This window comes from Numenius arquata, chromosome 6, assembly GCF_964106895.1.
Source record: "Numenius arquata chromosome 6, bNumArq3.hap1.1, whole genome shotgun sequence".
Classification (NCBI taxonomy): Eukaryota; Metazoa; Chordata; class Aves; order Charadriiformes; family Scolopacidae; genus Numenius; species Numenius arquata.
This window is the reverse complement of record NC_133581.1, coordinates 26,212,065-26,237,314: the sequence shown is the minus strand read 5'-3', so window position 1 is coordinate 26,237,314 and position 25,250 is coordinate 26,212,065. Positions and strand designations below refer to the sequence as shown.

Below are 25,250 nucleotides of genomic sequence, written 5' to 3'. Positions count from 1 at the left end.
GTATCAATTTAAATGATTTTTCTCCGTGAATCTTAAGAATAATAAAAAAACAACAGTGACTGTCTGACACAAACAGATCTGGACCTACTTCCTGTAACATACCCTTTGTCTCTGTAATTTACAATTCCAATTAAGTCCTTTTTTTCCTAAAATAAATGAATAAAAGCCATCAAAAAGGAGGTCATCTTGAGAAACAATTATATAGAAAGTAATTAAGCTAATCATAATTATCACAGACAATGTCTTGGTGTTTTCACGTACATACATTTTCACAATGCAAAAGGCCAGAGAATAAGGACAAGATTTTCCTGATAAAGTAAAATCTTTATTTAAAAGAGAAACAAGTCTGGTTATCAATTCTTCACTACTTACTGAAGGAAATGAGAATTATGAATACAGGACCCAGATCTAGATTCTGCCCCAAATTTTTCTGCCTTATTGACAGGGACCATTATGAGAGCAGCAGAACTTCCTTTTCTGTCCATCGGACTGAAAAACACACCTCTATCAGGGTACTTCCAATATCTACCTACCTATCTTAAGATAAACAAACAAATAAATCCATCGGGGAAACACACAGAATCACCAAAAACATTCTGCTGTTTCTCTCCTCTCTGAACTTATTCCTGTTATTTGTTTTCTCATTTTTCAATGGAAGTCTTTGAGGCTTATAAATGCACAAAGCAGCAGGCACACACCTCCCTCTATCCTGCAGCCTGGTAAAACCTAGACAATGTTTCTGAAAAAATCCCTCTAAATGTCTCCTTTTGTTCTGTATCCCAGGAAGGTGATTAGAGCATTTCTTATGAGAAGCAAAATCTCAAATACATAAACAAGAAACTTGTGATAATTTTTAAAATTTTCTTTCTACAATACAGTGTACTTTACATAACTTCTCGATTTTTACACATGGAACTTAAATTTTTCCTTTCAAAACTATAATTTGAGAGTACATTACTGGTAAATTACAAAACATACCGAGGCTCAGACTTAACTGACTACCAATACTAACGTAACATGGATAAATTCCCATAATGACAAGGGGGAAAATAATAAGCAGGGACACCAAGAGTAATTACAAGGAAAATAAACTGAAAGGAAAAGGAAGAAATAAGATAAAATATTTTTTAAATATCCCAAAGGTTTTAAAAGCATGGACTGCTGTCTAAAAGAAAGACAGCAGCTTTTAATAACTCTGTAACATTCTCCAGTGTGCTAAAGCAATTAGCTGCTTTTGAAATTTTACCCTATGATCATGTTTTGTGCTTTTAGTTGTCAACATTTAAGTATAAGAAGCAAGTTTGATATTCGAAGATGTTTTAAAAAAATATATTCTGGCGATGCTATTGTTCGTTGGGAATTGTTTCTTCCTTTTTACGTAGGAAGGGGAGAAATCTAAAACCTGAACTAAGCCCTCCTGATATCCATTTTACAGAAGCAGCCTGATATCCATTTTACAGCACTATGTACTGTATTTCAGAACTACTTCCACAGTCCTTTCCTGAAATTTTTACAGAGGATAAAAACCAAAGAGAAACCACACAGAAAACACAAACAGAAATTATAGTCAACTAAAAATATTCAGGCAGTCTTTATGAATCTCCAGTATTGTTTTCCGAATACCATGTTTAAATTTATTATTCTAAATAAATCTAAACATTCCATTATAGTCTTTCAAGATGAATTTGGATACCAGGAATCTCCTGAGCCCTGTAAGGAAATTCCTTTTAATAACCCAGCCCACAGAGAGGTTTCTTAGCTACTAAAGGAGACAACCAAATCACTCCAGCTGTATCATGTTATTACAAGGAACTGAATTCCTCTTATGCACTTTTTTTTTTCTCCGAGCCATCTAGAATTGCCTGAGCAGAATGCCACATAGCCTCCGATACCTTCCTCGTAAGTTTAAGCAAACTTTAAACCTCTTCAATTACCAAATCATATACATTACAGCATCCCAGAACCTCATGACAGACAGTTAAGACTGAAGTATTTTAAAAATCCAAGGCACCACTCTTTGAATTTCAGTGGGCAAACTTATGTGCCAAAATACCTCCTAATTGTCCTTTCAAAGAAGGAAGGACAAAACAGATGAATGAAAAATAATATATGTAACGTAAACTCCATTCTACAATATAAAGACTTTGCGTGCTTTCTTTGTGACGGTCCTATCCTTGTTACTACAAGTACATAGGACTTCTGCTGCAGCCATCTCTGCTCCTTAATAAAATAAGGACAATAGTAAGCACCTAACGTACTAAGGTAGGTGAAAAGTTTTTCAATCAAGTTAAATGGATACGTGGGGTTTACGGTATTTATACGTGTGCATTTGAATTTACAGTAATGTTTTCACAAGCTGCCGCAAAATCTCTATGATGCAGCAACTGTAGTTTCCTTTTGCATACAGAAGTACACCGAGGATTCTGCTACATGAATACATGCTTCTCTGTAATCAAACACCGTCATTAACTGTTGGGGCATGCAGCATTTGCAATTTTTCATCTAGTAGGCTTTCTGCAGAGTAGGGTCTCTCTCGGCTTACCCATTTTAGCCATCATTTGCAGACTTAAAAAAAAAAAAAAAAAACAAAACCAACAACCAAAAAAAACCAGACAAAAAAGGAATGAAAAAGCTGCCATAAAAAGGCACGATACGAAAACCTCAAGTTTTGCCGAATAAAGTGACAACTACAGTTAATCAGAGCTGATCATTAAGGCAAAGCGCTAAGAGAACAGCCATTTCAGTCACTTACACAAACGTAACAATTTAGTTCTTATTTATACTCCTTTCTGCTAAGGTTCTGCCCTTTCACCTCAAAGGCAAGCATCATTGTTTTTACAGTTGGCTTGACGGAAGCATTTGTTTATGAATGGTTGTATTGCTTCCACTAGACCTGTACACACATCCTCTCTAGGAACCCACTCCGATGCCGGGATCTGCTCTCATATCTCCAGCCAAAGCTGTCGGTCACCAGCCCAGTGGCTCTTCCTCCCCCTGGCCCCAGGGACAGTGGTGGCCACGCAGCCCCTTGGCCACTCTTGGGAGTTACAAGAGGGGATGTTAGTCCCAGGACCTTTACTCTCAAGACCACGTATATGGCCACAGCTACATTGTTTTATTCCCAGTGACCACCGAACCTTCAGCAGGGACAGAGGAGAGCAGAAGGAATGACCTCCTTCTTCAAAATGCCCAGAAGAAATCTCCTGCACAAAAAATGCAGGAAACCTCAACATTTGCCTTGCAGTTTTTCTGCTCACGTCTCAGCAGCCAACACAAATGCCAAATGCTGGGCAGGGAGCGGGGAGTCTTAAGAGTAACGTATGGGGGACAGCAGCTCAGGTAAAAGTAGGAAAACGGGTGTAACTGCCATTTGCAGCTCTGTTTTAAACTAAATTTCTCTATGTTTCTGTGGCTCATCACATAAAAAAAAAATTAATAGCAGCATTCAGGAGAAAAGGAGTTATTGCACTCTGATACCCAGCCTGGCCTGTAATATTAAAGATTCTGGTTCATTAGAAACTATGTACATAATTCTGAGGTCTTTAAGGTTCATTTATCACCAGTTATAGGAACTTCAAAGTAGAGAGTGCTCCTGAGCTCTCATTTCTTAATTTTATTAACTTGGGAAGAAATGATGCTCTGGAAAAAGCAAAGAAACCTCCCATGCTTTACATCCCTGTGCCCTCTCCTTTCAAGCCACTGTCCCTCCCCTAGTTTGATGTTATTTTGTTTTCTTCTGTGTTGGCTTTGCATCTTCTTGCCTTTGTCCTTACACAGCTGTCCCCTGTTGTGCTGCTTTGTTCCTTCTCTACTAAATGTACCACCGATAGTAACTGTGGGTTCAGAAACCAGCACCTCACAGCTAGGGTGCAGGGGGAGAAAAGAGGGAGCAGAACAGCCCTGTGAAATGAGGCACTGAAGTGATCCAAGCCTTGACACGATCTCAAGTCCTGAGAAACCCAGTTCCCAAAGCTGTGGAAGGGCCACCACGAACCGGCCCACGCATGGGCGGAACACCATGGGACGCCCCAGCCTTGCACTGGGGTTTACTGAGAGAAGATGCTGCCTGCAGGTCTTGTAACCACCCTACGGAGCAAGCACTGGAGCAAGCACCATTACTCACACTGTCACACTCAGGATGACAAAGCAGGACAAAGAAAATGCAGATTCCTTTAGCTCTGGGAGAGGGGTTCTCTTCTCCTTTTTCTCCTCACCAGTGGTACCAGATTGCCCGGGAATGTAACACCCCTCCTCTGAAATCAATATACTCCCTAAATACAGTCAATAAAGATTTCAAGCTCTTTCTAATAGGCAAAATGGGGACGAGCTGGAGAGCTGGAGTTGCACAGGTCTTTCTTTTGCAGCCCTTTTGTGCCAGGACGCATTGCTCCTGATACATAAAATGCATGCAGAATTTGTCCAGGCTCAAACACTCAGCTTCAGCCTACTGCAACAAGAGGTTTAATTAACAAGCCACGCAGGCTGGTTATAGCCAGCAAGGAGCAACAACCTATTTTTCTTTAAGAAAAAAAAAAAGTAGTCAGTAATTCTTGGAACATTTATTAACCCCCTAGTATAGGCAATTACTGTAAGATAAAGGTCTGCCAGTCTTGCATTAACATAAAGTGCTGCACGTTGCTTTTCTACAGCATAGTAATGTTCCCAACAGTGCAAATAAACACTAACATTTGAGTTTTAAACTTGACTCAACCCCCCCCAAATCTACACATTTTTAGCAGATCTTCACTCTCAGTGGCTGCTTGGCCACCAAAAAAAAAAAAAAAAAAATCATTTTACAAAAAAAAAAAAATGCAGGGTGGCGTTTCACTGAGATACCGTTTTGTAGCTCAGTTTAAGGTTATCTCACGCATTTCCTAACATGCAGAACTGAGAAGAGGAAAGGGGGTCGGGAAGCACAAAACCCAAAGATCATTCCTGCTGTCTGCTACGTTCTGTAGTCGCATACAACATTAAAAAAAAACCACAGTGGTGATTAAAAAAAAAAAAACCAACAAAAACCCATGACTTTATAATAGACAGGACACTGCAACCAGCTTTAAATTGAATTACACAGCCTGCTAATCTTTATGATGAAATAAAATTTCTTTGAACACTACACATTATACTAAAATCTGCAGTGCTTTCTCCCCCCAGCTCCAACCTCTCTCTGTCAAAAGCAACTCCTCCACCCCGAAACCATTGTTCTTGCTAAGCAGGAACGTGATGCTCTACTAACAGAAAGACTTCTTATTTTAATTAGATATTGTTAACGTGGTATGTGCGATGTGAAAATTTAGGAGAGAGGCATTTTTGTACTTTGTATTTTTGATGCGAGATTTAATTTGTAAGTGACAAAATAAATTGAGGGTGCACAAAGAACACATCCTTTGACTGCCTTCCATTGAAATCATTCTCATGCTACGATATGTGGCTGCGACAGCAATGCTGGAGGAAGAATCTGATGACAATGTCTGTAAAACTTTCTATTTGGGTGGCATTACTTGTTTCATGCCTGGTCAATACAACAACCATAAATCTCTGCTCCATTTTAAAGTGGATTTTCGGGAAAGAGGGAATTGAAAGAAAGAATTATTTTGGTTATTGTATAAATTTGTTTTGGTTATGGTTTCTTATTTGAAACCTGATTATGCCCCCCTTTTAAGACAACAGCAGTCCAGGGAAGCAGATCCAAGAAATGACGGAGCAATTATTGTGATTGAAAGTCCTGTCCAAAAATTGTGCAATACTTTCCAGTGCTCGCTGGCTCCTTTCCTTCATTGAAAATTACCAAATGAATATTTTAGGTTTAAACATATAGAGCCACTCATTCCAGAAAATTATTCTCTTTGAAAGTATATTTCACCTGAGCCAAACTTTCTAATGGCTGTCCAATAACACCTTAACGTCTGGTTTGACTGATCATGGCAGGTAGTACACAACTTGTATAGAGAATTTGACACTGTATCTCTAGAATGTTAGTGACTATAATGTAAGAAAAAAGCTCAGTTTCTCTGCATGCCATTAGGAGATAGTAAATAACAAGAACAAAACAAGAAACAACTAATCAGAAGTAAACTTACACTGCTCCTCATGCACAAATTCCACTTTAGTAAAATTTCCACTGACTATCTTGACATTCATTTCTGTACAATTTCTTCTATTTTGCCTTTAAGTAATACTTCTAAGGGTTCTGTTTTCCACAAAGCATCTAGTATCTGACTCGGAGCAGAGGATAAATATGAGAAAGCAGCTATAATAACCACAGCACAAAAGTAGAATTTTGGACTTATTTCCCTTTTGAGTTCACATTTCACTGTAGATTACTACATCAGGAAAACATTATTCAGCCTATTACCAAAAACCCACATGGCTGTATTTTCCCACTATTTTACAAACAGAATAAAATGTAACATTCAATTGATTTTTTTATTCCTCTGAGAAGAAAAAAAATTAAAATTGTTATTAATGTATCTAAAAAGTTGTATGCAAATAAAAGCTGAGCATTGAGGACTAATTTAGTCATGCCATATGGGGATTTAAAACTAAGTACAAATGAGAATTTAACAGTGATATTAAACACAGTTCAAGTTAGAACAAAACCAAAAGAAATACTCTTAAGTAGCAATACTGCAATAAAATCTAAATAAACTTGGAAGAAGCTTTTAAAAGTTTTACCATAAAGACAGAGTGAGATACATACCCCAGAGAACCAAATAAGTAAAGAAAACCCACCAAACAACAAAAAAAAAACCAAAACCCCAAAACGTTTTTGAAGACTAGATTTCATTGTATAAAAATGGGGGGTTTTGAAAGAAATTGCATCAAGATGTTCCGAACTTATAATACTCAGCATCTATTAGCAACTGGAATTAATAAGCAAGTAGACACAATAAAACTGTCTGCACAGTCTTGCCAGTGCACCTTCAGGTCTCCATTATTCCCCAGTTTAGAGCATCCTAAATGATTCTATGATCCCTGAAACAGGCAGCCAGCATGGTCTGGATCCTGCAAATCACACGAAACTCCTGACAGTATCAGAGGGACATCAGGACTGCAACACCAACAGAAGAGCCAACCCTCTTCAGCAGCCAGCTCAACCTCTTATTAAAATAAGCATATCCCATTCCAGTGTTTGAAGCCTAAAGAAGCTCCTCACCAGAGTCACCGACAGAAGACATGGCTGTTTTCAGAATTAGACTAATAGATTTTCCAGGGAGTTGCTTCCCTCTCTCCCAGAACAGCTGTGCAGAACTCATACACGCTTACAGGATTAAAGCTACCTCAGCATTTTCTTTCACTTGCAATGAATGCAATTTTTTTTTCAAGTGCTAAGAGTTTTGTTCATCAAAGTGGTATTTTATGTTTAGTCAATTATTCATTCTAGCTATAACAAGTAGAGCAATATAGGGTTCAAAATATGCTCCAGATGGTAAAAACACAAATCAGAAATAAATCAATTTATAAAAATAGGAAGAAATTTGTTTTCATTGCCATAATTTTACTGTAAAATATTCATAAGCTTCATTCTGGTTTTAAATTAGTTCAGAATACTTTGAGCTAATATCCCTCTGAATTTGGAGAAATTTAGAGCTTACTGGTTTGTTTTTATAAAAAAATGTCATGTTAGATGCTAAAATAATTCACATCAGAAATATACTTTTAAGGAGCAAAAGTTCTCAAGACTAAATACTTTGTCACAATGAAAGTGCTTTCAGTGTGCATTAGCAAGAGGAACAGTCATACAAAACCCTAAAAGAAATATGCCTGGAGACGAGATGAAGCCTAGATAAAATGAGGAAATAACTGGGCCAGACCAGAGAGACTGAGAAAGGATGCAAGAGGAATGTGACCCTGAATTTTTAAACAGTGACAAGAGCTTGATCTTACTATTATGCTATTTTGGTTTGTGGTTGGTTGTTTTTTTTCAGATTAAATTATACTATCTTCAAGACCAAACACTGTTTTGGCAGGTGTCTGGCTTACAGTTTTGAATATAATTTCAGGTTTCTACAGTACTAATGAAGTGAAATCTAAGTGCAGACTGGAACCAGGTGTCTGACCATACCTCTGAGAGCAACACCGCTTTTCCAGTGCTCTTCCCACCATGCTGTCATCTATTCCATCCAACAGCCAGCAATTCCAAGGTGAAGCAGTTACTTTCAATAACTACACATTGACACAAAAATGAACTTTAAAAGAACTGATGATATGTTTCTGAGGACCACATCCATATATGCAGAGTGTAACAAGAAAATCGCCACGTTAAAACAATATCATCATTCTTTTCTTCTCACTTTAACATGATGGAGGAACTACCATACAGAAAAAAAGCAGTTTTTTTCTTTTACTTCTATCAACATTGTTTATACTAAAGGCAAGGATATATTCCAGGTAAAGAAAAATTTGTTTCAGTACTAACCCATATACATTTGGCCACTACTCACACAGCTCCTTAAGTCATTATCCCACAGAAATTAAAAGAAACATGCATTCAAAATAAAAGCAAGACATGAAAGAAAAAACATACAACAGTCAGGTTGCCAAATCCCAGAACAACTCAGGAAACACCTAGCCATATTCTATTCTCAGCTCCACAGACATTAACCAGCAGTGATTTCACCTAATGGATCTATCCACATCTACCAAAATCTGTAGAATTTTGCCTAATTCGTTAAGTAATAAGCCTTACATTAGAAATAAGCATGAAAAAAACCAAAAAAACCAGACACCTCCCCTCTCAAATGAAACATAGTTAGGCCATAAGTAAGAGACAAACACTAGACAAAAAAGTCTAAAGAACAAAACCGGCGATTTGAGAAAAATTACTGAACCAGATGCAAATTATTCACACAAGTAAGGATATGCTCAATCAGGCCCATACTAATTGAGCACAATAAACATATCGTCACTCATTAAAGATCTATCTGCCTGAATTTATCTTTGCTTTCTCTTCAGTTCTTATGAGTTATTCAATCACTTCCCATCACACAGGAAAGGAAATATTGCATTATGAAGACAGAGCTATAATTAGATATTCCTGTATTTCATTTCCCATATATGACTGAATGAGAATGGATGGGAAAAATATGAACAGTGATAATAATAGTACGTTGAAACATTCAGTAAGTAATATATTGGGCATAGAATAACTTTTTAATTCTTCCTCAGTACCTAATGCTGTGTTTACTGCAAGGTCAGTTAAGTTACTATAACAGATTTTTAATGAAAACAATTATAAATTTAAAATAACTGTGTTTAAAGCATTTAACAGTCACTAAGGTCAAGTGATTACAGCAGTTACAAGACCCGAGGGACACGTTCACACCAAAACAAAGTGAATAAATTACCTCAGCCAGTGTATGTAATCTCTAAGTGACCACAGAGGTTATTCAATGTATGAGCCCAGACAACTTTCACGCAAAACCAATAATGAAAATTTACCAGCCAAAGGGGAAAAAAGCATAAGAATTAGTAAAAGTTGCAGGAAGGGCTGAGAGCTAGGAGCGGGAAAGAGGGTGTGGAAAGCGTGTTCTGTGATTTGGCTGCAGAGACAAGGAAGAAGGATGAATGTTAATGAAATGGATGGACAAGATGCTGAACGCATTGCTCAGGTGAGATACCTGAAGAGTTGCAAAGAGATGCAAGACCCACAAAAGACAAAGTGGCAGGGTTGACAGGAGCGCTCTCAGTCCTGCGTAACTGGCATACGGGACACCCAGTGAAGTACAAGCGAGGCAGGGGTTCAGAATAATCATCTTTTAACTTTTCCCTTGGCTTTACTGCCAAGAAAATTATGGATAATTATTGTGCCTTAGTTACCCCATGATACAATTCTAGTGGAGATGAGACCCTGTTGTTACCGCAGAGTGGGTGGGATACGCTGAAGCCTAGCTGCGATCTTGCTTCTCTCCCTCAAGATAAAAACAATACAGATGCCTTGTCTTCATTCCTGCTTTACAACACAACTGCCAAGAGAGAAACCATGCACACAAAAGATATGAAAACCCCTATCTATAAGGACTATACTGTATTTGGTGGGAGTTCTCAGTGCATTGCTTTAGAATAAGGTTCCTACCACCTATGACGAAAAAAAGATGCCTCCCACTATACAGCAGAAGAAAAAGGAATCCTGCTTGTTCCTGCCTGCCACTGGTATGTATTTTTTATACTATTACATGTCATCACATCACAACCGTGACAGTATTAATCTTCATAATATACGTAGTAAGTAGTAAAATGTGATTACTCCTATTTTGCTGATAGGAGCCTAAAATAAAGTGGCAAAAGGACATGCCTGACTGCATAGTGTTTTCATTCCAGATGAGGAGAGGACAGCACTGGGGCAACTATTCACCAACACGACAGGATTCCACAGGGGAATCAATTTGCTGCCTCACCTTATGCTAGAAACCTAGTAACCGGTATTGTCATACATACGAATTCTGTACCTGTTAAAAAAAAGAAAAAAAAAAAAAAAAAGGAGGGGGGGGAGGAAATAACAAAAGAAGTTTTCTCTGTATCTGAAACATGAAAGCCTCAGGGCAAAGCCAGTAGGTCCTCACACAGTGAAAGCTTCCAGTTTCAATGACACTGACTGCCAAAGAATGCAAAATCTGCTTTCTCAGATAAATACCATACAGACTTCTACGAGAAATATGTGTGTGTGTGTATATATATATATGCTAAGAAAGGCCCATGATAAAATATTGAGGCTGGAACAAAACCTATTCAGTGTTACAATTCTGCTGCTGCAAACGTTAAACCAAGGATGTATGTGATGAAATAACATCACCATGGAACACCTGCTAAATACAAGGAATGTCCAAGTGGCTGCTGATACTGTAAGATTCCCTATGAAAGGCTAAAAACACACCAGCAGCTTACTTGCTTTGGCTTCCAGCAGTTCTGAGTTAGCGTTTTCAGATGCCAAGCATGGGCTGGGCATGGGCATGGGCTCTGGCTGTATCAAAACAATACTTGTGAAAAGACCAAAGAGGAACTTTGGCAACCAGACACTGCTTTTAGCAGTGTATTCAGGGAAGACTTTGGAGGTCTACGCTCTCCAGAAAGTGATTCCTTTGCCTGGCATCTGTAACAGCCGAGTCTCACTGAACAGCAGTGCTGCCCAGCTTCTCTATGAGGACTGAAGCTTGGTGGGACCACATCACACACTCCCAGGGAAGCTGTGCAGCCTCCCACTGCCCTTACCTTGCCTGCTCCTCCTCCTCCTCCTACTTCACACCACCAACGCTTACAGGTTATCATAAAGAATACACAAAAAGTTGAGGAAGATGATTCCTACTGCACCTCTTCCCTCAACCCATGTACTTATTCACCTACTTCTCATACCACTTCTTACTTCCCCGTCCTGCAATTATATTCCTAGAAAAAGCATAGCTTTGAGCCCATAAAATCCAGTACTGCTTTCTAGAAGTAAGAATTATAAAACTAAATTACAGTAATGTATGGCAGTAGCTGGAAGCCCCAATCCCACATGCACAGCAATAAGAAGAAGGAAAACTGCAGGTCAGAAGGAAGATAAAAAGAACGATATGGAGAAAATGCAAAGGAGGTTGAAAAGATGGAGAATGTGGAAGGTCTTCTATTTTAAAATTCCTTTTATAGATCCAAATGTTCTCTACTTATCTCTTGAAGGGTCAGCCAAGGAACTCCAATGGAATAAAAAGATGCTATTAAAGGCATGTAGAGATGTGGCATCATACAGCAGGCAAGAGAAGAGAGAGTGCACTCATGGAGGTAAAGCATGATGACAAAGCTATGCTTTCAAAGGTTTTTATAGCATACTGTAATTCATTCTAGCATTTCTTGAAGATCAGTTACTTGAGTCACCTGGTGAGATGGCAGTACACAGCCAGCCTACCAGTGGCATTTATAACAGGAGCACCCTGCACAAGTTCCCCCCCCTCATTTTTGGTATTCTGCTGTTGCAATTTAATTGTCCTCAATTGTAGCAACACACTATCAAAGGCACTGCTATCAAATACAGTAGAATATGAAAAGCATTCTACTGAAGAGGCATTGAGTGCCTGCATTCAAAGTTAAAATGTCAGTAATCTTAACTCAAAGGGGCAATCATGTGAATACCACCCCCAAAAAATTCTCCTCTTCCAAACAGTGTTATTGATTTTGCCATCCTATATTGTGGGAATAAGGACTTCCATCATTTCCAAATTTGTTGTAGCTTTCAGCACTGCTTTCAATTACGGTAACCCCAAAATACAGTGAGCAACAGTTTTGGCTGTGGACATAAAAACTCACAGCATCAACTAATAGGACACTGTATGCATTCGTATGTGGTGCCACCACCCTCCCAACACACAGAGAAGGCTACACAGTCCTTGATGTGGAATGACAGAATATTTTCCCCCAAGATAATGCAGAAATACAGCGAAGTCTCTAAATTTGTCTTAATTAACAGAATCATACTGAGGCTAGAAACAGCACATCACATGAGGACAAGTGAAGCAAGGGTAGGGGGGGATTTTCAAGTGCTCTAATTCAATTAGGAGGCAGTGACTGACACTTGGACAGGAGAGGTTAATTGGGGTCACCAAAACGCAGTAATTCCTTACCTAACCAGTCATTAAACTTCTTAACCTCTGAGGGCAGTCCCAGTTCGGTGAAATCGCCCGTGTGGAGAAGGATGTCCCCATAAGGCATCTGGATGCCATCTGTTCTGGAGTGTGTGTCTGAGACGCAGACAAATCGCGTGTGGCCCGCTGGTTTTGGAGTGTCATATGGGATAGGGTCGACCCTAAAGCAGACACATAAAGATCTCGTAACAGTTACAAGGTTAAAACCCTCACATCTATTATTTCAGATCTATTTCTACATATGCACACACATACACATCCATTTACACACATCATGCTCAAAGAAATGACTCTGTAATGCAACACTGTCAAAAATCCACAAGGGACCAGAGTGCTTCTCAAATACTTACCTGCTAAGGAAGGAAAACTAAAAAAAAATGCACAAGATATGGTTAGTTTCTCCTACTAAAGTTAATATAAGCATTGGAAAAAATGAATTTGAGAGACTTTGAAGTCAGATGTATTTTTTGCATCATCTGCCTTATGTGTACCTTAACAGGTACACAAGCCGCTAAATAACAGGTCTCTCAGGTAGGCCAGTAACAGGCTCTCACTTGAGCTGAGCAGCTTAGCATCTGATTTTGTTCAAGAGCACAGGCACTCCAACAGATTCTGCAAGAATATTTGTTTACACACAATCAGGTACATTCAGGAATGCTTCGATGAAGCCTGGAAATTGCAGAACTAAGTCTAATGACAACTTCTTACTCTCATACAAAATCCTAAACTTATCTTCCCAGAAATCTATAAAGTCAGGAACTAATGCGGTAGAGCACTAAGCAACCATAGATAAAATATTTTTTTTTCTATCACAAATAATGTTAAAAATTTAGTTTGATTGGTTATTTGCAAGCCACGTTTGTTCATTATCAACTATATGTCACCCATCATAGAAGTTTAGTTCTGTGAGGTGTTTTGTTTTTTAAATTTAAGCAGAATAGAGAAAAATAATAGGGAAGAGAAGTGCTTTATGCATACTTAGCGGTTGGAAGTTCTAAATTACTAGATAATAACTTAAAATACAAAAGGCAACCCATTGCCTACTTTGGAATAGCCATTATTTCTCTGCAGAGTTACCGTAATTTGATTTGCTCAACTTAACTCAACATTTGAAAATTGTGAGGTATGTAGGAGTTATGTCAGAATAATAGTCCACTTATGTCTCAAATCATCACAGCAGTGAAACCAAGCTCTAGGTATTTTAAACCACCCAAAATAAAGATGTTCTAAGACTTATTGGGACAAACTGGCACAACAGACATTCAAAAATTGGTGCCTGAAAGTAAAAAGAAAATTTAACAGGGTTTATTAGTTTTGCTCTCCACCATGAATGAAAAGAAAATCACGTAACTAGCACACATCACTGTGAATCTCTTTCTCTTAAATCCTCATAGTTGTAATGAGATGTGTAATCAGTAATAGAAAATAAAGCACAAACTTTTGAAGTATATATTTATTCACTAAACTGTATTTAGTATTTTAGTAAACTAAATAAGTATATAGTATTCACTATACACTGAGCTGTGTGAAAACTTCAGCTCCCTACATAGGTGAGAAAGACCAAAAGCATCCTCCAGGGAGCAACTCAGCTCCCTACACTGGGGAATTTATAGTGGTTCAAGAGATTAAAGTCCATGTGGACACGTACTGGTCTCCAGTGGAAAAAAGCCCGCATGAACACACTTATGTTGTGGTTTAATCCCAGCCTGGTTTAACCCCCAGAAGGGGGCAAGAGGGAAGGAAAAAAAAGGAGGCGGGGGGGAGAAGGGAGGAAAAAACCTCATGTGTTGAGATAAAGACAGTTTAATAGAAACAATAACAGAAACAGAAAAATAACAATAATAATAATGACACAGGTCATTCTCAATGCCTGGCACCATCCAGACCAGTGAGGAGGATTCCCGTCCCCCAGCTAACGCCCATTTATATACCAAGCATGAAGTCTATGGTACAGAATATTTCATTGACCATTCCATCCTTCTGTCTATGCTTCTACGGGAAGACGAAAAAAGTCCTTGAACAGTGTAAACATCACTTAGCAACAACTAAAAACAATAGGTATTATTGACATTCCTTTCAATTGCTAGCAATCACTAGAAAGAAAATTAACTCTTTCCCAGCTGAAACCAGGACAACTTACTAACAAGATTTTACTGAGTCTTTTAGATTTGGCAGAATGTTTAATAACAGCTAAAATTTTAGCATGGGAGGCAGGGGAGATATTATTTATAAGACTGCATTTTCTCCAGTACCATAATTAAGTATTTCCAATCAAATTGTATTGACTATAAATGTACCACATTTGGTTGTCATGCTCCACTGAATTAACCCTCAAAATTCAGAGTCTACAAGATGATGTTTACATTAGTATGGTCTTCACTTTAAAAAAAGATTTTACTGCAGGCTGGGCTGGATGGGAAGGAGCAGTTTGGTGGCTAGCTTTTTTGGTTTTGGTATTGCACCTCCTATTCCACTCAAAGGCCCAGGTACAATTCATAGAGCTGTACAACTGGTGAGCAGTACAGAAACCCACTGCAAAAATCTGAACTCTAACAATCAATGGATTTGCGTTCTCTGCAAGGGTCAAAAATTAATAAGGTTATTACTACAGAGGAGAATTCATTTACCCATTCAAATCACACTGGCAAGCCGGGCAGAACTGTAATTACAGTCCATAGTGCTTTTGTACTTGGTGTCTTTCAATTACTGAAGGTAAGCTGAAACTTTTTTAATAGTATGTCACACAGTAAACAAGAGGGTCTGCAAATCAACATTTCCATACTTCCAAGTATATTAACTCCAGACAACACAAAAAATGAACAGCAACTTCCATCAGTACCACATACCCTGTTCAGATCGTCTCTGCTTGAGGTATGACCAGTACTGCCTGCCTCCGGGGAGTCTGGTTTTGTTCATACACAGCAGCTATGCCTTTGCTATTCTCTGCAGTTTGTTTCCAAACAAACCCTGTTTTGCTTTAGGCAATCTCTATTAGAGTATGACACCAAAATCTGGTTTCAGATTTTTCTATTCATGCAATGACTTACTGATAGAAAATTCTATAATCGAAATTCATTAAATTCCTGACCCTTCTTTCTCCTCTTTACAAACACTGTGATGTTGTCTAGTAACCTCTTTTTCTACATCTTAGCTTAATTTCGTCTCTTATTCAGTAGTGCTTGCCTACTAAGTATTTGAAAGTGAGATACTGAAGGTTATTGTGTTCAGTGCGTCAATTTATCTTACTCAAAACAGTCCTTCAATAGAAACTTAATAAAAGTGCTGTTACTGCCGGTTCTAAAGACTCAAGTTTTCTTTTTATTCACAGCTACAGTATGGCAAACAGTAATGCAAGATTTTTCTTTTTCACTACATCACGGGATGACTGGCCTCTGATCTTGTGAGCTCAGCTACCACAGTAGGCAAGGTGCTACCCTTTCACAGCTTTTGGTGACACAGTGCTCGGCTAGCAGGCTTCTACCTGGGCTGTGAACATCATCCCTTCTTCTGGTGGCCTGCTCACCTCACGACCCAACATCTGGGGATTACACCCTGGCAGTTCTAAAAGCTCTGTAATAGTTATGCATCTGGCCCTCACTGCAATGCAACAGGAGATAAAATAATTATTTCAGCCCTGCCCACCACCAGGCTTTGCTGAACGAGAACACATACCTATGAAATTCAACAATTTCTTCACCATTTGCTCCAAACACAGTGCATCCAGCTAACTTTGACATTCTCCATCACCACCAATACTTTATTTTTCCAGTTGTCGAGTTAGCCGACTCAAATACTTCACAAATTATTCAACTGGAATAACCATGCTCATGTAAAGACGCAGTAAATGGTATTCTGGAATAATTTAAAAGGTCGTATGTTAGGATTAATACAGCAATCAGGAAACAATACAACCTAACAAAATAGCCAAGTATCAAAACAAATGAACCTTAAGTTCGTAAACAATTTTGGGCATCTAACTTCCTTCACAGACAGCTGTTAATAGGTACTTTTCTATCCTAAGATATTTTGCACTTTAGAAAACTGGGCACTTCGGTCGCTTTTCAAAAGTTTACGTAAGACCCAGAATGAAATCCCTGAAGCCAGCTGAGCAATGACTACTGTCTAAGATCATGACAGTAATGTAAGATCTGTCACATTTAATGCATTTGTGACAAGGATTTACAAATCAGAAGGGACAATGTAATCTTCATACAGTTCTATAAGGACTTGTTTATCGGGTAATTACTTGGCTTTACTGAACTGCCCTTACCACTAGTTGTTTTCATGTAGAGTAAGAGTCCTGCAGGTACCAACCTCAGATTTACAGTTCCTCACACACTGCTGCAGCTGAAGCAAACACCACCACAACCCAGGCTCCGATTTGGCTTGCTCAGCTATCATAGAATCACAGAATCTCCTTGGTTGGAAGGGACCTTTGAGATCGAGTCCAAGCAACAACAACAACAACAAAAAAAAAAACGAAATCCAAAAAACAAACCAAAACCATCACAAAAACAACGCCAAACACCCACAACCACACACCACACCCACCCACAAACAGACACAAACCAACAATCTTGGGCACTAGAGCATGCCTTGAAGTGCCACGTCTACACGTTTCTTAAATACCTCCAGGGATGGCGACTCCACCACCTCCCTGGGCAGGCTGTTCCAGTGCCTGACCACTCTCTCAGTAAAGTAATTCTTCCTTATATCCAATCTAAACCTCCCCTGCCGCAACTTCAGACCATTTCCTCTGGTCCTGTCATTATTCCCTTGGGAGAAGAGGCCAACACCCACCTCTCTACACCCTCCTTTCAGGTAGTTGTAGAGGGCAATGAGGTTCCCCCTCAGCCTCCTCTTCTCCAAACTAAACATGCCCAGTTCCCTCAGTCTCTCCTCCTATGACTTGTTCTCTAGACCCCTCACCAGCTTGGTGGCTCTCCTCTGGACACGCTCCAGCAGCTCAATGTCCTTCCTGTAGTGAGGGGCCCAGAAATGAACACAGCACTCGAGGTGAGGCCTCACCAGTGCCCAGTACAGAGGCACCATCACTGCCCTACTCCTGCTGGCCATGCTGTTCCTGATCCAGGCCAGGATGCCGTTGGCCTTCTTGGCCACCTGGGCACACTGCTGGCTCATGTTAAGCCGGCTATCCACCAACACCCCCAGGTCCTTTTCTGCTGGCGATTAGCTATCACTTATCAGTATCCTCCTCCAAAACCACGGTTCCCATGGCATTTCCAAGACAGTGGAGCTGTGTGAGCCAGAGAGCCAGGTGCTGGCTCCTGCCCTGCCAGCACCACTGCTACTCCTGGGCACTGCGCAGACTTGGACTTATACCTTATACCCTGTCCTCACCCATCAGATCACCGATTTTGTCATGGCTTCACGCTTTGAAAAGCAGAGATTTAAGTAAATAAGCAACAATAAGCAACGCAGAAGTTATCATGGGGATTCTGACAGCGAGGTAGGAGGGCTGAATTTGGGAAAACATTGGGCCTTTCACATGCAGGGAGGCAAAGGACTTGATTTAGGATGTCATGCTGTGGAACAGACATGTTAGCTGTGGATTTCGGCCCAAGCTTATGCTAGTTACTCATAACGACGTCTTATAAATCAGCAGCATTAGAAAGTACCTCTGAGACAGAAAGGGCAGTGCAGCCCTCCAAGAGACATAGCTGTGGGCAGAATTACACCGGGATCCTATTTTCAAAGAAAATTTAGAAAAGACAGAAGCACTATTTTTCTGAAAGAAATAGAAGTTTGGATTCCAAAGGATAATTCTGCATGGGTGAGTTCAATTACTGAAAATGTAGCACTGAGGCAGGGTTAGCCAGTCCTCGGGAATGCCTGTGCCTGTGAGCTGAGCCCACAGCCTGTACGCTCCCCCTGCTCTCTTGGGGTTTGAGATATGCAGACCCCAAATCCCCTCTTTCAGAACAATTCCCCAGAAAGCAATTCATCCCTTAAAACTAAATAAAAATCTTAAACATTAAGCCAGGAAGAATTTCAGTTCCTAAAATGGTATAAATCACTCCGATGAATGCAGCACCTACGCCGGACAAAACATTTACAGCGCAGAAGACCACATAATTTTACTCTTTCCCAGACTCACCAGATGCATGAACAGCCCTGTGACATACGGGCCCATGTCCTTCCCAGTCTTTGTCACATTGTTTGCTGTCTTTTCATCTCTTAATAATTTCTCCACTGCGTTACATCTGTGACTGAATTTGTGGGTTTGTTTTTTTACAGACATCTAAATTAGCATTCATTATCGATCCATTTAAGCACAGACTTCAAGTCTGTGTGCCACATAAAATCTGTATGTGTTGTTGCACTTACTCTGCTGTTTTGGGAGTCATTTGGATACATGCTATCTAGTAACTATTCTATATTAAAAACATATCTATATTACTAGCTTTTAAAAAGCCACCTACGCGTACCCACTATGAAGAGTCATAGTTTTATTTATTTACAGTTTAGCTTCCTCTTGCAAAATCTTCATACTCTTCCTGCTGCTCCTATTTTCAAAATCTGTAAACCAAATCTGTAAACTCTTTCAAAGAGCCAGTTACCTTGATATATTTATTTTCGGATTAAAATGCAAACACTTTCTGCAAAAACACTTCAAAAAGCTTGCTTCTAAGTGCTCTTAGTTCCCCTTCCTCAGCTAAGGCAACAAAAGATGATTTTTGTTGAAACTGGAAAACAAAAGCAATATATTCTCTACATCATCTTCTTCTTTCTTTGAATTCATACCACTGCCTCTAGACATGCTCCCTCCAGCACGGGAAGTTCAGGAGAAGAGAAGAATGGGAATTTCTGTGAAAACTCCTTGCTACAGTACTTGAAGTATTTGTTACTGAAGCCAAATCGCACAGCTTAGTTACATTGTGATATTTGTTACTTCTTATAGCGCCAGTCCCAATTCCTGGAACTGGGTGAGACCTGTGGCTTAATTATTTTTGTCAAAATATATCAATAAATCTCTCACTTGAAGTAAAATGTATGAAGGACTACATCAAAAAATCAAACTGTAAATGTGTCTACATTTTGGAAAAAAATTTAACATCTGAATTTAAAATCTTCAGTTCAAAACATTAATTTAAGTCTTTCAAATGTAGTGTTGTTTAGCTTATCAGGTTGATATGAATATGGATACGTTACTAAAGACTTCATACACTATCAGATTAAAAACCAAAACTCCAGCATCAAGTGTGGAACAGATGTGGTCCCCTGTTCTTCATGGAAACTTACTCAAAATCTTTTGATCTCCTTCACTCTCCGAAAGTGCCAAGGGAAAAATGTCTCTGTGCCACAGCTGCTCTGGATGCGGTTCCCCAAATTTGTCAGGCAGCTTGGAAGATCCAGGCACTTTCTTTTTTCCTCTACCGAAGCACTCTTATTTCTTACAATTATCATCGTGACAGCACCCATCTCAACACCCAACATTTCAACTCCCCAGTGTGCCCCAGCTGTGGGGGCAGAGCCACAGCCACAGCAGTGACGGCATACATGGAGACGTGGTGTCCGTCTGCAACACCTCATGGACAGCCAGGCCGAGCAAGCTCATCACCTCACCCACCACCACCAAACACCAGTGAAAGGGCCATCACTGGGCACACACGAGAGCCAACAGTGCAGTCAAGCCCAAGGCTCTTGGATGACAACAATCCAGAAAAAGGCAAATTACACTAAGGGAGGCTTGCTATAACACTTTTGGGGTGATGGAGATCGTGGGTTTTTTTCCTAGGGCTCACCAAGCCCCAGGGTTTTTATCCAAGGCTCCATCTCCTCTGCTGCAGGCTCAGCCACCCATGCTGGAGGTGACGCAGCCCCGGCAGGATGGCTGCTCTGTCCAGTTGGCTTTGCTCCCTGAACTGGCTCAACCCCTGATTTCAACAGGCCCTGGCATCTTTATCTCCTCGACTCATCTCACCATGGTTGCCCTCCAACACAGAGTAGATGATGGTTTCCCAAGCACAGCTGCAGATAGCACTCCTATATGAGACTCTACATGATGAGGGCCCAGTAATAGAAACTGATTAAAAAGGAAAAAAAGAAAGAAAAAAGTAGTACATGCCTGGAAAAGAGGGAGGAGGTAAAGGAGAATACCACATCCAGCTGTCAATCACCATTTTAATTTCCTTGCTTAAGAAATCTTAGTACCCATAAGTTAAGCCAGACACCACGGGTTACCATGGCTTTTCTCAGCCAACAGAGTAGTAAACAAACTAGAGAAAAAGTCAGGTGGGGTGGTAGGACTGGAAGGAAACCCAGCAGGGCAAACACTCCTGTTATCAGCATGCCACAGAGGTGGCAATGGTGCTTCAGCCAAACACCTGCTGTCAGGGAGAAGAGGCAAAAACCAGCGCACCACGTAAGAAAACGACTGCAAGCCAGCAATCTCCATGGGGCCACCTTGGCACCTCTGCCTCCTCTTCCAGGAGCTCCTTTCCCACACCCGCAAATATGGCAAATAGATTAACTTCTCAGTATAACTCAGTTGTAACCGATTTCCTGATTTTGAAAGGAAAAAATCAGATCAGGAAAAAATCTGATCACATTGTACCCTCCAATGAAAGATAGACTGTCTACAAATTCTTACAGCATAAATTCAGCGCATCATATAGATACCCAGACATCTCCAGCCAGAAAAATACATACATGCACATACACAGAGCTGATTTTGTGATACAACACATGCTGAATGACACAAAGCCAAATACTCATTTCCTCTCAATAAACACAATGGCTGTCAAAACATAGCATTGCTTTAGTTGGCCGCTGTCAGCTATTAATTGTTTAAATCATACAGATTAGCGCTTTTGTTAACTTGACTCCATCTTCCAGTATGGTCAAACACCAAGAAAATATCTGGCTGCTTCTCTGACTAAAAATAAATGGGATGTAAATACACCTCAACACTCTCACTGGTAGATCTTATTTGTATAAGCACACGTATTTAAGAACTGACTACCCCAAATTAGCGAGAAAGCCACACCTCATCTGGAAACCTCCGTGTACATGTGTCACCCAACAAAACCTTAGAGAGAGTTCTGGAAACTGTACAACAAGAGGTCTGATATTTATTTCAAAAATGACATTAATTATGTCTTGGTGCAATGTGGGAAAAAAAAATTACATTTACAAACCCACAGGAGAATTCAACACACCACTCAGCAGCTTACTGCTAACGTTTCCAACAATTATAGCTGCAGGGAAATGATGGATCTTTTTATTACAGGTTTTGGAGCTGTTTTACTTCCAGTGAGATTTATGAGATTAAACAGAAAAGACCTATATTATCCACTGACATCATTTGGGCAAACTTAAGAAAACCCTCCTTTATATGGAATTTATAATAATACATCTTCTCAGTCCAATATAAACCTCAACTAATTAAGAGCCCAAACTCTGTTAATCCCAGATTCTGGTCAGTAATAAAACCAGGAAGAGGCAAAATCCAGATTTTCTATGATGTTCTTTGGGGGCAAATAGTCAGATGGTCTTTTTTCTGAAGGACCTAACCTCTTTTGGTATTAATGGGAATTGAAAAACTGAATTGCTTGACCGCTTTTGAAAATCCTATTAATCATCGCTTTGCAGATGAGATTTCAGTCAATGAAATAGTTTATAAAATTTGGGAATAAGTGGCTTTCCAAAGATTAGAGAAGCAAAACAGAACTGAAAACAGTATCAACACCAGTACCAGCATCACTCAAAGGCCCAGGCAAAACTTTTGTCTTTAAATAAAACACTAAATCGCCATTTTTACGCTGGTATGGTTTCAATTAAAAGTCATTAAGAAGCACTTTTCCCACATTCTTTTGCTGTTGTTGTTGGGGGACTGCTATAAATTACGCCTTCCCTCCACCCTCAAAAAGCTCATTTGCTGATAAAACTGCACCTACTAAGAAGGTACGTCTCTACACCAAAGGCAGGTTTTTATCTCTGTACTACAAGCTCTACAAACATTGACTCCTTAAATATACTCCAAGTACATAATCTGGCATCCCAAACCCCAAAGAGAAGTAAATTTAGATAGAATTTTAATTTAAGGACAACAAGATCTGAAAAATTCACATTTTTGTATCTCAGCAAGAGTGACGCTAAATTATTGTGTGGTATCCCTCCAATTATTTCAATCGCATGAGTCGTAACACAGGGCAGACTTATTTCTAAGATGGAAACCACAGAGAAGGCTTCAGCCCTTGAGCCCGTGCTTCAATAGTAAAACACTTTTTAGAACTGTAATGCAAAAAACCCACCCCAAAACAAATAGAAACAGATCTCCAGGACAGATTATATTTAATTGGTTTTGCTTTAACTTGACACATCAAAAATGCCATCTTTCTCTGAAATTACGATAATTTTGATTAGACAAATGTAGAAAACTAATGAGATTATTCACAATCACGAGGTTCTGTCAAAAAAAAAAAAAAAGACTTGTATAAGCATATATTGCAGTATATATTCCATTTTTGATGCCCACTTGCATTTAGCTAAAATCTAGAATGTCCTAAAATAGACAGAATTCACAAGCATAACTCAATAGCTTTTCTTGGAGAATTCAAGCAATAGACAATAACTCTTATGTAATAAGGCAACTGGACTTGAAGGCCCACAGAATTTTAAGGAGAACTGATTATCTTGTAGAATTTGCTACCAAATCCAAAATCTATCTTCGTGTTTCAGAAACAAATACTTGGTGTTTAGACACCCACAGGATTGAGACTGAGAGTGTTTGCTGAGAAATACCTGAGGTTGGTTCTGGTTTTTTTTTTGCCAATAAATATTTGGTCTAAAGTACAGTAACTACTTGGAATTTCACTGACTTGCAGCTCAGGAAATAAGTGTTCTTCTCTAATCCACAAGCTAAGTATACGGTGCAAGTAAGAAACTCTGCACTTAGTCTCCTCAATCACTTTACTTTCTGACCTGAAGGTATCACCCTCCCCAGGGCTGAGATGCAGCAATTCAATCTCCATGCAAGGAAAGCGTTAGCCCTCTCCTAAACTGAGCGCTAAGCATGAGTCTCTCTGCTGCTCTGACTTATGATTTGACTTCCACAGGAATGATGGAACCAAGTCCAAAAAATCTGTTCAAAGGAAGGACAATTCATGCTGGGCAAACACCATCAGCTCCCGTTTTTAAGTTACCAAGGGCATAGAGTGCCATCAACATGCCTGTGAAATTGTCACTGATGTTAGTAGGAGATCGGTGAACAAACAGAGCGGAACATATAACTCAAATAAAAAGAAATTTCCTAGCATTTGTGCAGCATGAGATACTGTTTTAAGGAAGTAAATTGGAAGTCGCTGTATGTTATCTACAAAATCCATTTGTGGATCTGAACAGGTTTAAAAATCTGTCTCCGTTAGGGTGTATAAGCACTAACAAACTTTTTGAAGATATTAGTAATAAAATGCTTCTCATCGAAATCTGGGCATCTAACACTATTTTCCTAATAAATAAACCTCTTCACAATAGCTATGCTGTCTTTAAAGGCCTTTTGCCACTCAGTCTCTCGTACATTAATTATTTCAGCCCTTTTCAAAGGCTTCAGCCTCTAGCTCCTCTTAACGTTTAAGAAGCTTTCTGCAGAGATGATAAAATAAAGATGGCACTTTAGCTCTCCTCCTAAATTTAAGCTCTTGTTTTTAACAGGAATAGAGACAGGAGATTCTTAACTAGCTTCTACCAACACCAAAACACAGGTTTCTACTCAACATCCAGGTTACCAAAAAGCTTGGTATATTGAAATGGTTGATTGAAATTATGTGAGCTTTCATATTCTATAGTCACACAGCTGGCCTAATATTTTTATACTCCCAGTAACTATACCACCACAAGTGTTGACACCAGTCATCGGAAGCTCAACTTGAATTCCAGATTTAGACTGGTGAGAGATCTGAATCAATCACAGGATGTATAGAAAAACATGTATTTACTTTATATAATTTTCTTATATATGCTCTCAATCCTTCACAGTAACTTTTCTGGAGACATAGAAACATAAAGGACTTCGGCCATGGAATTTTACTGGGGAGAATTTTGCACTTTTATCTTTCTATCCTTTATCTTTCTAGTGCAATTGTCTTCATTACAGCTAACATCATCTCCCTGACATACATGTCTAACACGAAACCCAGTCACAGACAGAACAGGATTCAATCAACAAAAAAGCTGCAATTCCTTGATGACTGGCTTGGAGAGGGCTGTGGAGCGCTGTACTGCAGATACTGAAAGCAGGTTCTTTTATTTGTAAAAGATTGTGCCAAATACATTTTCAGCTAAAAAGATGCTACCAGATAGCTTCCTCCCTCTTACAACTTACGACAAGGAAACTGCAGGTCAAATAGTACACATTCCACAATATTTCAAGATACAAACATTAGTTGGAGGGAGAAAAAGCTTGGTAGATAAAGCTACAGCAGGGGGAGAAATAATATCTCATGTCTGCACTAGCAGAACACCACACGAATATAGCTTCAGCTGGAGATACTACTTAGAAATGCACAATTCATTCTGACTTACTTTCTGCCGCCCCTTTATTTTCTTTTTCAAATCTCACTCATTATTTGGTGTTCTCACACACTTTCTCCTAAGCAATGAGTACTTATATAC

General features: G+C 39.4%; 1 protein-coding gene across 1 annotated transcript in view; it reads right to left on the bottom strand.

The window, feature by feature from the left end:
- Positions 1–25,250, bottom strand: part of MPPED2 (metallophosphoesterase domain containing 2) — a 105,336-nt gene that overhangs the window by 57,785 nt on the left and 22,301 nt on the right. Inside the window, exon 2 of the mRNA XM_074149414.1 lies at positions 12,594–12,775. Within this exon, the coding sequence (XP_074005515.1) occupies positions 12,594–12,775 (182 nt within the window). The remainder of the gene's footprint in view (positions 1–12,593; positions 12,776–25,250) is intronic.